Source organism: Gymnoscopelus microlampas (genome assembly GCF_963454915.1).
Source record: "Gymnoscopelus microlampas genome assembly, chromosome: 18".
Taxonomy (NCBI): Eukaryota; Metazoa; Chordata; class Actinopteri; order Myctophiformes; family Myctophidae; genus Gymnoscopelus; species Gymnoscopelus microlampas.
Genome location: NC_139955.1, coordinates 45,360,160 through 45,376,545, shown reverse-complemented (window position 1 = coordinate 45,376,545; position 16,386 = coordinate 45,360,160). Strand labels below are relative to the sequence as shown.

The window sequence follows — 16,386 nt, the reverse complement described above, 5'->3', positions numbered from 1 at the left end:
GTGTGTGTGTGTGTGTGTGTGTGTGTGTGTGTGTGTGTGTGTGTGTGTGTGTGTGTGTGTGTGTGTGTGTGTGTGTGTGTGTGTGTGTGTGTGTGTGTGTGTGTGTGTGTGTGTGTGTTTGTGTGTGTGCGTGTGTGCGTGTGCACTTGCTTGCACACATATGGCATGCTTGTGTCTGTGTTTGTTTGCATGTATGTGGGTAAGTCCCCGATTAGCGGATCTAAGATTGTGTGTGTGTGTGTGTGTGTGTGTGTGTGTGTGCGTGTGTGCGTGTGTGCGTGTCTGCGTGTCTCCCGTAAAGGTCACTAAATGGTTTTCTGGAGGAGGATATCTAACCGGCGAGATGCTGCTCGTAGTCCTGCTGGCAGCCTTTTCTTCATCCATCTCCGGCACCCTCTCCTCCTCTTCCTCATCCTCCTCCTCCCCCTACTCATCGGAGGAGGGCTACCCCGTGGCCTACCCGTCCCTCTCCTCCTCCTCGGATCTCCCGATGGCCGAGACGTGCAGCGCGTGCTCCTGCATGTCGGTGGAGAACGTGCTGTACGTCAACTGCGAGAGGATCACGGTGTACCGGCCCACGCAGCTGGTGCCGCCGGCCTCGCAGCTCTACCACCTGAACTTCCAGAACAACGCGCTGATCGTCCTCTACCCCAACTCCTTCCTCAACTTCAGCCACGCCGTCTCGCTGCAGCTGGGCAACAACAGGCTGCAGAGCGTGGAGGGCGGCGCGTTCGCCGGCCTGAGCGCGCTGAAGCAGCTGCACCTCAACAACAACGAGCTGACGTCGCTGCGCGCCGACACCTTCCAGGGCATCGAGAGCTTGGAGTACCTGCAGGCCGACTACAACCTCATCAGGTACATCGAGAAGGGCGCCTTCAACAAGCTGCACAGGCTCAAGGTTCTCATCCTCAACGACAACCTCGTGCAGGCGCTGCCGGACAACATCTTTCGCTTCGCCTCGCTCACGCACCTGGACATACGGGGCAACCGGATCCAGAAGCTCCCCTACCTGGGCGTTCTGGAGCACATCGGACGCATCGTGGAGCTGCAGCTGGACGACAACCCGTGGAATTGTACCTGTGACTTGGCGCCCTTCAAGGCGTGGTTGGAAAACATGCCCTATAACATATTCATCGGCGAGGCCGTCTGCGAGACGCCCAGCGACCTGTACGGGAGGCTCCTGAAGGAGACCAACAAGCAGGAACTTTGTCCGATGGGAACGGGGAGCGACTTTGACGTGCGGATGCCGCCCGCGCACCCCGAAAACAGGCTGTCGCCGTCGGACATGTCGCCGACGACCACCGTGTCCCCGGTAGCCACCAAAGCTTCCAAAACCACGGACCCGTCTAAGATCTACGGCAACGGCATTGTGGCCGCCGGTCTGCCGCCCTTCGGCAGAAACACGCAGATCGTGTCCTTTCAGACGCGGACGCCGCCGCTCGCGTGTCCGCAGCCCTGCACGTGCAAAGCCCACCAGTCGGACTTTGGCATCAGCCTCACGTGCCAGGAGCAGAGGATTAAGAGCGTTGCCGACCTCATCCCCAAACCGCCCAATGCCAAAAAGCTCCACCTGAGCGGAAACTCCATCCACGACATAAGCCCGTCCGATTTCCAAGGCTTCGAGGGCCTGGACCTGCTCCACCTCGGCTCAAACCAGATCGTCACCGTCCCGAAGGGCGTGTTCACGAACCTGACCAACCTCAGGAGACTGTTTCTGAACGGGAACCAGCTGGAGCAGCTGCACCCGGAGATGTTTCTGGGCCTGACGAACTTGCAGTACCTACATTTGGAATACAATGCCATAAAGGAGATCCTAGCCGGCACGTTCGGCTCCATGCCAAACCTGCAGCTCCTGTATCTCAACAACAACGTGCTGAGGAGCCTCCCCGTGTACATTTTCGCCGGCGTCCCCTTGGCCCGGCTCAGTCTGAAGAACAACCACTTCATGACTCTGCCGGTGAGCGGCGTCCTGGACCAGCTGCGCTCGCTGATCCACATCGACCTGGACGGCAACCCGTGGGAGTGCTCCTGCGACCTGGTCGCCCTCAAGCTCTGGCTGGAGAAGCTGGGCAAGGGCGTGTCCACCGAGGTGCGGTGCGCGTCGCCCGTGCAATTCGCCAACATCGAGCTGCTCCTGCTGAAGAACGAGATCCTCTGCCCCAAGCTGGTCGCCCGGCCTCCGTTCATACTCACCGGCGCCACCCCGGTGTTGACCTCCATGTCGCCGGCCGGGGTGGGCAAGGCCCCGCCGGGAGGCCCCGTCCCGCTGTCCATCATGATCCTCAGCATCCTGGTGGTCCTGATTCTCACCGTGTTCGTGGCCTTCTGCCTGCTGGTGTTCGTCCTGAGGAGGAACAAGAAGCCGGCGGGCCGGCAGGAGGGCCTGGGGGGCGGCCAGGAGTGCAGCTCCATGTCGCTGCACCTGCGGCGGCACGGCCACAAGTCCGGCAAGAAGGGCTCGGTCCCGGGGGACGACCTGGGGGGCGAGCCGTTCATCCCGCAGACCATCGAGCACATCGGCAAGAGCCACACCTGCGGGATGATGATGATGGGCCGCTCCTCCTCCTCCTCCGCCGACTCGGACGGAGGCTTCAAGTTCGGCGAGTCGCAGCGGCAGAAAATCATCCTGCGCAGCGCCGCCGACAAGGAGAAGGAGGCGGCGCTGATGGCCACGCTGGAGCGCAACAAGCGCCTCAGCACCATCGACGAGCTGGAGGAGTTCCTGCCGGGGCGAGAGTCCAACATGTTCATCCAGAACTTCCTGGACGGCAAGAGGGACTTCGGCGGCATGGGCGGCATGGGCAGCATGGGCGGCATGGGTGGCATGGGGAGCATGAGCGGCATGGGCGGCATGGGGAGCATGGGCGGCTTCGAGATCCGCTACCCGGAGAAGCCGCCGGACAAGCGGACGAAGAAGGTGTCGCTGATAGGAGGCAACCACAGTAAGATGGTGGTGGAGCAGCGGAAGACTGAGTACTATGAGCTGAAGGCAAAGCTCCAGGGAACACCTGACTACCTGCAGGTTCTGGAGGAGCAGACTGCACTCAGCAAGATGTAACATACACACACACACACACGCACACACACATGCACACGCACACGCAGGCACACACACGCACACACACGCACAGGCGGGCAGACGGCCATCTCTCTCTCTCTCTCTCACACACTCACACTCAACACTCACACACACACACACACACACACACACACACACACACACACACACACACACACACACACACACACACACACACACACACACACACACACACACACACACACACAATCACCAACAGCAAAAAAAGTGCCTTCAGGAAATCCTTAATGACCAATGCAGCGACGGACAAAATGGCTCCACACACTACAAAATGCTAAGTAGTGGAAGAATCGGCGTGGATTCTATATTTCACTGTAAAATACATTTGGATTATCCATGCCATCATTGCTACATGTCCCAACAATCCCACGTGGAAATGAATGAACTTAAAAACAAAACAGAACAAGGAACACCCTCAAAACAATCAGACAGTTGTAGTATTTTTTTCTTTTTGCTGCTATTGAAATGGGTACTTTTTTCCTTTTTTTTTTCTTTGAGTCTTTGAGAGAATACCTCGACCGTCACAAACTCTTGGAGAGGAAACAGCGGCAATGATGTGGTTTGTTCCCCTTTGCGCGCACACACACACACACACACACACACACACACACACACACACACACACACACACACACACACACACACACACACTGTTTAAAAATAGCTGATCTACAAGCTCACAACGTGTTGCTTTCGCGATGCGTTTGTGACCTTGTACATCTGCTATTTTTAAACAGCCAAAATTTAAATAGATCTAAAGTGGTACACGTATGTTTTGTAATAATAATCTGAATCTACAAAGTAACTAGTAAGTACAGTTTTCTAATACTTCTAGTGGAGTAAAACAAGTACTATATTTGACTCTGAGATGTGCTGGAGTAAAAGTAAAAGTGGAAAACAATTTGGAAATACCCCGGTAATTACAAGGTGCCTCAACGTTGTACTTATATACAGTATTTAAGTAAATACACTTAGTTACTTTCCACCACTGCACACACACGCACACACACGCACACACACACACACACACACACACACACACACACACACACACACACACACACACACACACACACACACACACACACACACACACACACACACACACACACACACACACACACAGCGGTATTTCGGTACCGGGCAAAGTGCTGACTCTGTGGATTATACTCTTGAGGATATCTATTCATTCTTTTTTCGGTGGCTGAGGGGGGAAGCTCTCTATCTGTGGAGCTACACGCGGCCTCTCTCTGCACCATCCCGTCCACTCTGTGCACCATCCCGTCCGGACCGAGTGTGAGATATCGCTCTCGTGGCTGGAGTTTGAAGAGAGGCTAAAGAAAACGTAGCCGTGTGAACAACATTGTTGGTTGGCGAAGATTCTTCCGAGAATATCAGTTGTGCTGCCTGCGAGCTCTCGACGCGGCAAAACGCGGTCGTGTCGTGAGCTTGTCGAGCTGTTGTTTTCGGCGTCGAGATTTGGAGAAAGGAACAAAAAAACTTAGGGTTTGAGTGGTTGAAAGGTTTTCGTTTTTGCTTCCCCCCCCACACGAGGGGAGAAGGAAGGCACTCGGAAACTCTTTGGAATGATTTCACGACTTGTTATTTTATTTTTTATTTTTTTGTGTAAAGAGCCATGTTCAATATAGTGTCTTCTGAATGGAGTTGTGTTTCTCTTAACAATTGCTACTCAAAACTGTATGTTTTTGGGTGAAAACTATTGCGGCATAATTATGCATTGTCCGAGGACTATTTTTTCTTTTTTTTTTTTTGAAAAGTGAAAACCCAAGAAAAAACTATATATATATTAAGAGCTGCTTGCCATGTAAGCGTATCCTGGAGATTATTTTGTAAGTCTTACATTATTTGTATCTGTGGGGCTGGTTTGTAAATTACAACGAAAGACAAACTCTCTCTCTCTCTCACTCTCTCTCTCACACACACACACACACACGCACACACACACACACACACACACACACACACACACACACACACACACACACACACACACACACACACACACACACACACACACACCAAGGGACTACTACTACATTTCAGAATTGTCAATCAAACGAGCGCAAATATCATCCGATCGGTCCCCCCCTCCCTCTCCCTCCCCCATTCTCTCTCGTCAGCTATCAATTCGTAGTAAAAAGAAAGGAAAAAAAAAAGATTTAATGACATAATTAATTTATTTTTCTATGCAGGATTATTTAAAGAGTTATTGGTACTATTTAAAAAAGAAAAAGAAAAAAAGAAACACAAAAAAAAAAAGATGATAATTATTAAAAAGTTACAAAAGGACTTAAAAATAGACTGATTGCATCAAAACTTTGAAAAATGTGATGGCCTCGTTGTTAACCAGGGCCGCCAAAATAAGTGACTGTCAAAATTGATCCATTTGGGTGTTTATTTTTTTTGTTTTGTTTGAATACATTTGATGGAGGAACTTTCTATCTCTCGGGACGTCGGTACAACCGGAGGGAGGTTTGTTTGGCTGCAGTGGAGGGAGTTTTGTGACCACGCTGACCCATTGTGTTTTTGCACGACAAAGCCGGAAGGGCCTGAAAAACCCGTTTGTGACCCCTGTCTAAAAAAAAAGAAGAAAAGCTAGTGATTCTCAACCTGTGGCGCCGGGGCGACCACTGGTGGGTCGCGAGGGTATTGCACGTGCATCCAAATAATTGGCAAAAAAAAAACAAAAAAAAACGCTACGATGTTCTATGATTGATAATATAACGTTAATATGAAAAAAGGTTAGAAAATCAAATACGTAAATGTCATGGCATTCTTTATTTGAAACCTTTGAAGAATGTGTTTGTGATGCCGATCAAATAGGAGCTTAAAGTGTACTGCGTTAGTTCCATTGAACCAAATCGGAACTACAATTGATTGATAGATCGTTAAATGAAACACGCTCTGAAAACGCACGTGTTCCACCCGTCTGACCACGTTAAACGGCAGCCTTTCGGCTGCCGTTTAACGTGATCAGAGGGGTGGAACACTTTCGAGATCGTTCAAATTGGGGCCTCGTCCGGGACCGGTTGAGTATCACTGGTCTAAAAAGCAGTTCCCTGATTACTTCCGTCTTTCCCACAATTATCTTGTTCAAACAGTTTTTTTTTCTTTTCCTTCTTATTGTTAACATTATGCAACCAAAATAAATGTGCATTAAACTTTGATATGGTTCTGGATTGTTGATGTGGGGGATGATGCTTATGGTATAAAAGAGCATTCTTTTTTTTTGTTCGTGAGATGCCAATTTGGAACAGAATCATATCGATAAACACCTTGTGCAATATTAGTAAAAAAAAAAGTCTGCTCGGTCATAAATGGCTTCAAATCATTTTCCTTTTAATTGTATTTATTTTTTATTTTTTGAGGTTATATTGTCAAGGGAATTTTCTATTTCATTTTTTTTTTATCAACTTAATTTTCTTCCCGGTCCTTTATTTAAAAAGAGTATTGTTAAGTTAAAGATGATGAGTGTTTTATTGAGCATTACAAATGAATAGAATGTATCTTGGGAAAAAAGTATAATAATAAAAACTACAATTTTCTATGGGTCATGAAACTCGCTGTATATTGGTTAGTTTTCTCTTGTATAATCCTGTTGAAATCATGAAGGTATTAAATTCAGCACCTATTTTGCACTGTGTTCACCTTATTATTCTCTGTTCAGTGGTGGAGGGCATAGCAGTAGCGCCATTTTGTGGTTCCACGGATATAAAGCCCATTCATTGTTCCCCATGGAGATTTCCGAAAATATTTATATAAATTAGTGTAAGCCTGGAACCAATCCTTCCAGGCTCCTAGTGAATCATGACCATAAATCATTTCATTCTGTGTCAAAAAATGTTTTAATATTTAATTGTATTATATACTATAATTAATAAATACACTTTTTCTGTGGTTTTCAAATAATATATATATTTTTTTACACAGAATCAGACGTTTTATGGTCATGATTCACCAGGAGCCTACATAAGGGAAACAATGAATGGGCTTTATATCCGTGGAACCACAAAATGGCCGCCACTGCTATGGCCTACAGGGTTCTTTGCTTCACTGTTTTCACTGGTGCCGTGTCCACATAGAACCAAGGGTTAATTTTATCAGCAAATGTTGATTTGCAGATCTGCAGTAGTTTTAGTCATATAGTCATTTGAATAAAAATCCATTTAGTTTTTTGTCATATTGTATAACCTTAACCTCACACTAACCTAACGGCCAGAATAATGGGATGTTGGAATTATGAGCGGACCCCAGACTTATATACTACTTATAGCTGGGTGCCGGAAATAGCCGATCTACAAGCTGACAACGTGTCTGCGACGCATTGTGAGCTTGTAGATCGGCTATTTATGGAGCTTGACACTCACTCGCAGCCAAGCATAGAATGACTTGTCTTTGTCCTACTGGATCTCTTGTCCACTAGTCCCTTCCTAACAATTAGTTCTACTGGATCTCTTGTCCACTAATCCCTCCCTATCATAGTTCTACGAGATCTCTTCTCCACTAATCCCTCCATAACATTTAGTACTGGATCTCTTCTCCACTAATCCCTCCATAACATTTTAGTCTAGGGAAATTAAGGAGATATACAAGGTTTCTGCCCGATAGTGAGCATACGTATCCGCAAATCTCGCTCTATCTTCTGATCGGAGTCTCTTTTGGAGTTTTATCACGAGAGGAGTTCCAGGGTTTCAAGTGTTTATGTGTCGAATGATGTTTGTTTTTATTGACATAACTTAAATGCCTGTTTTGGGATATTGTTATAATTATTATTTTGGGATGATGTTCCTCGTACCAGTGGTTCTCAAATGTTTTCATGTCAAGGACCCCCAAAATGATATGTATTTGGCCGGCGGACCCCCATCTCAAAATATTTTCTTCCAGGGACACCCAGAAGCAAAGATTTTTTGTTACAATTGTTCGCTTAAAAAAAAAAAATATATATATATAAGATAGATATATATTTATATAAGATATATACATTTTCATTAAAAAAAAAAAGATAGCAGATCTACAAGCTCATAGGTGCCGCGCTATGTTCTTGTAGATCTGCTATTTTTGAATGGCCAAATACATCTTAAAATGACACACAGATCAAGCTCAAGTTGCTTTATTCCGTATTTAGATATTTTACGCCCCCTTCCTATACAAACCCATTGTAACTTCAAACTCCAAATGTAACCATGTTTGAAAGTGGAATAATCCCTCGAAAGAAAGAGAGAGAGAGAGAGAGAGAGAAAGTTGATGGAGCACAGAACACAGGTCTTATGTAAAGGACTTTATGTAAAGTTGTGAGTCATTCATTAGGACACAAGAGGCTGAGTGACACCCTCATCAATTATGACTGCACCTGTTCTACAACAGTCCACCACCTTTGACCTCTGACAGACACGCCCACTCTGTCTGTATGTCTGTCTGTCTCTCTTTCTCTGTCTCCACCCCATTCGGATGCTATCATTGCATTGAATGAGAGTCTGTCTGTCTGTCTGTCTGTCTGTCTGTCTGTCTGTCTGTCTGTCTGTCTGTCTGTCTGTCTGTCTGTCTGTCTCACTCTCTCTGTCTCACTCTCTCTCTCTGTCTGTCTGTCTGTGCCTCTGTCTGTCTCCACCCCATTCGGATGCTATCAATGCATTGAATGGGAGTCTGTCTGTCTGTCTGTCTGTCTGTCTGTCTGTCTGTCTGTCTGTCTGTCTGTCTGTCTCACTGTCTCACTCTCTTTCTCTGTCTGTCTGTCTGTCTGTCTGTCTGTCTGTCTGTCTGTCTGTCTGTCTGTCTGTCTGTCTGTCTGTCTGTCTGTGCCTCTGTCTGTCTCTCTATCTCTGTCTTTCTCCCTCTCTGTGTCACTGCCTCAGCCTCTGTCTCACTCTCTTTCTCCCTCTGTGTGTGTGTGCGTGTGTGTGTGTGTGTGTGTGTGTGTGTGTGTGTGTGTGTGTGTGTGTGTGTGTGTGTGTGTGTGTGTGTGTGTGTGTGTGTGTGTCTGTGTCTGTGTCTGTCTGTCTGTCTGTCTGTCTGTCTGTCTGTCTGTCTGTCTGTCTCATTATCGCTCCTGTTACTCTCATCTTCCCGGTCATAATTCTCATTCCATATGGAACGCCAACAATGGGCGAGTCGATAATTCACAAATAATGAAAGTCCAGCTGACTGTAAGAGAACGGACAGAAGCAATCAGCTACATTTTGTCCCCCTTTTTGTTTTTCTTCTTTTTTTTTTTGTTTGTTGGTGATTCTCAGCCAAGCTTTCTCCCCTCTCTGTAAAGACTGGCACAGGGCCAGTCCTCCAAAGCATAGCAAAGTCCTTCAAAAGTGTGTGCGGGCGGGGGGAGCCAGCCACTGGGGGAGCTCTCGAGCTACATTCTGTGCAATGGCAGCGAGAGCAAAAGCAATGAGGCTGCATGCAGTGAGCAGTGAGCGCTATTCTGGGGCTCAGAATGTCTTGAACAAACACACGTTTTTTTCCACTTGTTCTTTTTAAGGGATGTGGGTAAAAATACACGCGATACCAGACCAGAATACAAGCAGGTCTGGGACACAGAGGAGAGGAGAGGAGAGGCACCGGAATGCTTTCCCTTTTTAAGTGCTTTTCGGGCATTTGTTTTTCCTACAAAGGTTGAATTTAATTGAGTTGAGTTGAGTTGTAAGAGACATTTTGTACTTAAGTAAACGTACCAATGTAGAAATACTATGTTACATGTAAAAGTTCAGCATTCAAAATGACTGAAAGTAAAAGTACTCATTGTTGCAGAATGTCCCATTTCCAAATGTATGAAAATCCTTTAAAAATAGCAGATCGAGGAGCTCGGTTGTGAGCTTGTAGATCGGCTATTTTCAAATGGCTCAAGTATTTAGGGCTGAAGTGGTTAGTGCCTGTTTTGTAATGATAATCAATATCTACAAAGTAACATAGTTACTGAAGTTTTCAAATAATTGTATTCAAGTAAAAAGTACAATATTAGCCTCTGAGATGTAGTGGAGTAGAAGTAAAAGTACAACAACATTGGAAATAGTCCAGTAAAGTAAGAATTCGTCAAAAGCGTACAGTACAGAGTAAGTACAGAGTAAATGCACTTAGTTACTTGATACCACTGGTTGAATAGAATTGGCATGAATTGAATTGAGTTGAGCTGAGTTGAATTTAATTGTATTGTATTGTATTGTATTGTATTGATTGTATTTGGCGATATCTTGTACCCTGTGAGCTGGCAGTGTGCATAGTTCCTGTATTGTTGATGTCACCTGCTGCTTTTTCAGGGTTCATCATGGCGATGGCGTGTGGTGGACATTTTTGTCTAAATTCCATTTTTGCCACGGACATACACAATTAGTGGATGATAATATTACCAAAAACACATAAAGAGCTAGCCCTGAATGACCATAACAGGTCTGTAACTCTGAGAGAATGAAAACACAATGGACCTTTATTGAGACATTTCTTACAGAAGGAAACAGGATAGGTGGGCACCAAGGAAGAGAGGGCACCTCGGTGTTCAATTGGCTATTATTTTCCCCAAAAATGCTATAAAATAAAATATTTGGAAAATATTTTTAAAGTATACATGATCAGAACATGCTTAAACATTTGACAATTTGTCATTTTGGAGCATAAACAAGAAGTTGAAGGATACCATTACGTCTGATAATGATGTACCGTGCATGTTCACATCATGTATACTTTAGGGCATTGGTTCTCAAAGTGGGGTCCGGGGACCCCCAGGGGTACTTGAGGGGGTTCCAGGGGGTCCCCAGCTAAATGATGGACAGGAACCAAATGGACCCTTATGGGTGTGTAACTCTGAGAGTGTACAAATGGAACCAAATGGACCCTAACGGGTCCATTTGGTTCCATTTGTACACTCTCACAGTTACATTAACATTGCTTTTACAATATGAATTGGGGTCCCAGAGACATACATGCCATTAAATGGGGGTCCGTAGCCTAATGCATGTCAAACTGGGGGTCCTTGAAATTAAAATGGTTGAGAATCACTGCTAGAGAGCCGTAAAACTCTTCTCTTATGGGGGTCCCTGGCTTATCTTTTCAAATGGGGGTCCGCGGGCTAATAAGTGTTAATTTGGGGGTCCTTGACACAAAAAAGTTTGAGAACCACTGCTTTAGGGTTAGGGTTGAATGTATATATTTTTTTTACATTTTGGACAAAATAGCCAATTTTACATTCAGGTGCCCAGATGTCCCTAGTGCCCACCTATCCTGTATCCCTTGCAGATACGTGACATTGAGTTTACATGTGACAAAGAAGAAGAAAGAATGCTGGATGTTTTTTTTTTTTTATGAGAACAAAGTTCACATGTGTTCCACCTGGACTCTAACATGCTACAGTGCTACAGTATGTGCCAAATATTGTGTGTGTGTGTGTGTGTGTGTGTGTGTGTGTGTGTGTGTGTGTGTGTGTGTGTGTGTGTGTGTGTGTGTGTGTGTGTGTGTGTGTGTGTGTGTGTGTGTGTGTGTGTGTGTGTGTGTGTGTGTGTGTGTGTGAGTGAGAGAGTGAGAGAGTGTGAGCGAGCGAGCGAGCGAGAGACACCCTCCATTTTGTTGCAAATGGTTGCTTGCACTTGTAGGATGTTTAAAAGATGAGATGCTCACCTGTCTCTCTCTCTCTCTCTCCTCTCAAAGCCAATTTTACCCACACGTTAAGCTGTGTTGCTCATTCCACGAATGCACGATCCTTGCAAGCGATACACTGCTTGTAAAGGTGACCAATCAGGCTGGTATTATTGACGGGGAGAAATAATCGACTGAAACTCTCTCTTTTTTTTAAAAAGAAGTTTGTGTAGTTTGAGAGTCTGAAACCCCTTTACAGTCAAAGCCCTGAAAATCATTGTTAAAAGCTACTCATTTACCATGGGAATCCTGTGTGTGTGTGTGTGTGTGTGTGTGTGTGTGTGTGTGTGTGTGTGTGTGTGTGTGTGTGTGTGTGTGTGTGTGTGTGTGTGTGTGTGTGTGTGTGTGTGTGTGTGTGTGTGTGTGTGTGTGTGTGTGTGTGTGTGTGTGTGTGTGTGTGTGTGTGTGTGTGTGCGCGTGTGTGCGCGCGCGTGTGTGCGTGCGTGCTCACACACGTGTGTGTGTGTGTGTATGTGTGAGTGCTCGCGTGTACGTGCATACACACGTGTGTGTGTGTGTGCGCACGCGTGTGCTTGCACGTGTGCTGAATGAGGTTTCTAAACATAGGTGGTGTGATTAATGCGGTGCCATTTCCCCCGGGTGCCAGCCTACACCTGTTCCCATTTCATCATGTCAATCTGTTCTAGCCATCAATGCAGGCCAGGGAGCAATCACACACACAAAGGAGATTATTCTTAGAGCATTCTCCAAGTGGGGTCCGTCCAGTGGCCCCCAGGGGTCCTCGAGGGGTGTGCCGGGGAGGGGGGGGATCCCCAGCAAAATGAAGAACACTTTAGGCCCTGTTTGAAAATTGCTGATGTACACGCTCACCATACATCAGATGTTGTGTGAGCTGGTACATCTACTATTTAACAGAAAGGGCAAATATTGACTCTACCGCTGTCTGTCTGTCTTTATTTTTTTCTATCTATCCATCTGTCTATCCATCTATCCATCTATCCATCTATCCATCGTATTTATCGTATCTATCTATCTATCAATCTATCTATCTATCTCAGTGGTCTTCAACAGGGGGTCTGGGACCCCTAGGGGGTCCTCAGAGCTACTATAGGGGGTCCGCCAAATTCTTTGTGTGATAGGATTTAGTTTGTTTACATGAACCACTTGAACCCTAGAATTCCTTTTCTGAGGGGAACATTAGCCGAAAATAGCCGATCTACAAGCTCTCAACGCCTCGCGCTGCGAGGCGTTGAGAGCTTGTAGATCGGCTATTTTTGGCAAAGAGGCTATAGGTGTAGAGGGTAAAAATAGATAGACTAAGTAAAAAAAAAAAGTCATCTGATACACAATTTTATGCAATATGGGGTCCCTGCTTCATCTCTCTCTCTCAGCTAGGGGGTCCTTGGCCTGAAAACGTTGAGGACCCCTGATCTAGCTATCTATCTATCTATCTATCTATCTATCTATCTATCTATCTATCTATCTATCTCAGTGGTTCTCAAACGTTGTCATTCCAATGACCCCCAAATGGATATGTATGTGGCCGCGGACCCCCACCTGAAAATACGTTGTGCCAGGGACCCCCGGAAGCAAAGACTTTTGTTAAAAACGTTCGCCTTTGAAAAAAAGAGAGAGAGAGATTTGAAGATTTACAAACATTTTCATGATTTTTCAAAAATAGCAGATCGATCGATCTCTCTCTCTCTCTCTCTCTCTCTCTCTCTCTCTCTCTCTCTCTCTCTCTCTCTCTCTCTCTCTCTCTCTCTCTGTATGTAATCCCTCCATGGTGTAGATATGATGTGTGCTGTAATGTTTTGCTGAAGCATGGTGATTGATTGATTGGTTGGTCCGGTCGGTGGGCTAATGAATTGCTCCCTGAAGGACACAAGGCTTAGCTTACCTCAGGTAATAAGGAGAACAGCACAGTTAGCTTACTGTAGGTAATAAGGAGAACACACAGTCTTACTGTAGGTAATAAGGAGAACACACAGTCTTACTGTAGGTAATAAGGAGAACAGCACAGTCTTACTGTTTGTAATAAGGAGAACAGCACAGTCTTACTGTAGGTAATAAGGAGAACAGCACAGTCTTACTGTAGGTAATAAGGAGAACAGCACAGTCTGCTGAAGGCAGCGGAATAAAAAAACCTCTCTCTCCATGCTGGGGATTTACTGCTTACTGTGTTGTTACTGGGTTCTGGCGCTGAAAGGGACTCTGCCTGCTGTGGTTTAATATTTCATTAGCTACCAATTGTCAGTGGTGGAGGTACGTTTATTTAAGTATACTCACTCCAAGTACTGTACTTATGTCTACTCCACTATATCTCAAAGGCAATTATTGTACTTTTTACTCCACTACAATTGTTTGAAATTATTTTACAGTTACTAGTTACTTTGTAGATTTTCATTATTAGTAAAAAACACTGCAGTTTTTTTTTCAATAAAAAAAAAAAATTGAGTATCCAATAATTTCCCCCCCCCCCCCTTTTTTTTTTACCCTAATTTAGTCGTTATTCCAATTGATTCCTCCCCACACACATCTATGTGTTGTCACTGCTGTTATATCCTACTGACTCAGGAGCCCCCACTGGGAGGACGTAGAGCCTTCATCCTACTCCTCCCGCCTAACACTCCCTGCTGACAGATGTCCCCCCCAGCCTGTGGGAATACATGCAGTGACTATTGGCTACATACAGTGGCTACATTTACTCAAGTACTGTACTTAAGTACACTTTTGAGGATTTTTTACAGTACTTTTACTTCTACTCCACTACATCTGAAAATAGCCGATCTACAAGCTCACAACGCGTCGCATCGCATCGCTGTGAGCTTGTAGATCTGCGATTTTCAAACATTTAGTACTTTTACTTTTGGTACAAATATATTTTGATGGCATTAGTTTTGTAGTTTTACTCAAGTAACATTTTGAACACAGGCCTTTTACTCGGGGCGTCAGTGGTAACCGTGAGGTTTCCAGTTCGATCCCGGGCTCCCCCAGAAGAGTTAGTGTCGAAAAGCAAGATACTGAACCCCTAATTGCTCCCGATGAGCAGGTTGGTGCCTTGCATGGTTTCCTCCACCATCGGTGTATGAATGTGTGTGTGAATGTAATGCACAATCTAAAGCGCTTTGGATAAAAGCCCTATGTAAATGCACCATTTACCATTGACTAATATAATATAATACTTATACGTTGTGGTATTGATACTTTTACTTAAGTAAAAAGAGATCAGTACTTTTTTCCACCACTGGAAATAACTGTCAGGGAGATAAATAAGAAATAACAGTCCTTTCTTTCTTTCTTTATTTCCTCCCGAGGGAAATCATTTTTGCTTTGTCTGAGTGATGAAATTGTCTCCTCCGGTGGCATTGCCAGTGTATAAATCTCAAGCCATGAACAGTGGACGGAGTCTGTTGTGGAGAAAAGGTAGAAGACTCAATCAAGTTGGACAAAGTTCTGCGCTTTGTTTCCTCAATGGATGTTGTTTTGTTTTTTTAATTATTTACGGGAGTGGGTTCTCAAACCTTTTCATGTCAAGGACCCCCAAAAATGATGGGTATGCCTCTGAGCTGTAGTGGAGTAAAAGTAAAAGTATAGACAATTGGACATACTCCAGTAAAGTGAAAGTACCTCAAAATTCTGCTTCAGTACACAGAACTCGAGGCAGAGATTTGAGTTAAAAAATGTTTGCTTTCAGCTACAGTTGAACAAAGTATTAAGATGTTTCAAAAAATAGCATAGAGTATGGTTAAAGTGGTTAAAATGATTGTGAGGCTATTTTAACACATTTTGCTGGGGACCCCCTACGACTAACCCCCAACTACTATAGGTTGTGTGAATGGCTGGTTTAAAATGTGATCATGGTCAAGACTTCCAACTCCTCGGGTGTTGCTTGTGTTCTGCCAGGCATATCTTGTAGCCTTTGTAGTGTGTGTGTGTGTGTGTGTGTGTGTGTGTGTGTGTGTGTGTGTGTGCGTGTGCGTGCACGTGCGTTTGCGGTAGATCTCCTATGTAACGTAATACCTGGACAAGTGCTGCCGGGGCCACTCTATAGTTTAAAGACAACACATCGCACCAATTAATGAAATGGTTGTGAATGTGATATGCTTTATCTCTAAGCTAAAGTAGTAAAACAGACTCTTCAGAGATGAGTCGGTTTTACTCGGTGGTGGACATAAGTACTCAATGTTTTACTTAAAGCTGCACTATGTAACTTTTGATCTTTGTTTGTTTGTTTTGTTGTTTTCTAGGAGAAAGAAAAAAGGAAAAAGGTAGGGGGGTAAAGAGCATATTTTCAAATAGCCTAGGTATAAAACATAGCTAAAGCGGTTAATGTATGTTTTATGGTGTAATCGTTTATATCAGCAAAGTAACTAGTAACTAAAGTTTTCAAATAATTGTAGTGGAGTGAAAGTACAATATTTGCCTCTGAGATTTAGTGGCGTTGAAGTAAAGGTATAGACAATTGGAAATACTCCAGTAAAGTACAAGTACCTCAAAAATGTACTTAAGTACAGTACTTGAATAGATGTACTTAGTTACTTTACACCACTGGTAAAGAGGATATTTATTTGGCAACTATGCATGAAAGCGAGATCTGAGACCCTATTTTTGGGGGGAACAAATTCCTAATCCTCTGTCTGATCACACGTACGGCACACAGCTGTTGGAAGCAGCCAAATGGCATG

At 44.9% G+C, this 16,386-nt stretch overlaps 1 protein-coding gene across 1 annotated transcript; it reads left to right on the top strand.

The window, feature by feature from the left end:
* Window positions 1–304: 304 nt before the first annotated feature.
* slitrk4 (SLIT and NTRK-like family, member 4) lies at window positions 305–3,058 on the top strand (the record flags this gene model as incomplete). The annotated part of the gene is made up of 1 exon (XM_084041833.1): window positions 305–3,058. Exon 1 carries the CDS (start codon window positions 344–346, stop codon window positions 3,056–3,058), a length of 2,715 nt encoding a protein of 904 aa, XP_083897959.1. The 5' UTR covers window positions 305–343.
* Between the last annotated feature and the right edge of the window lie 13,328 nt (window positions 3,059–16,386).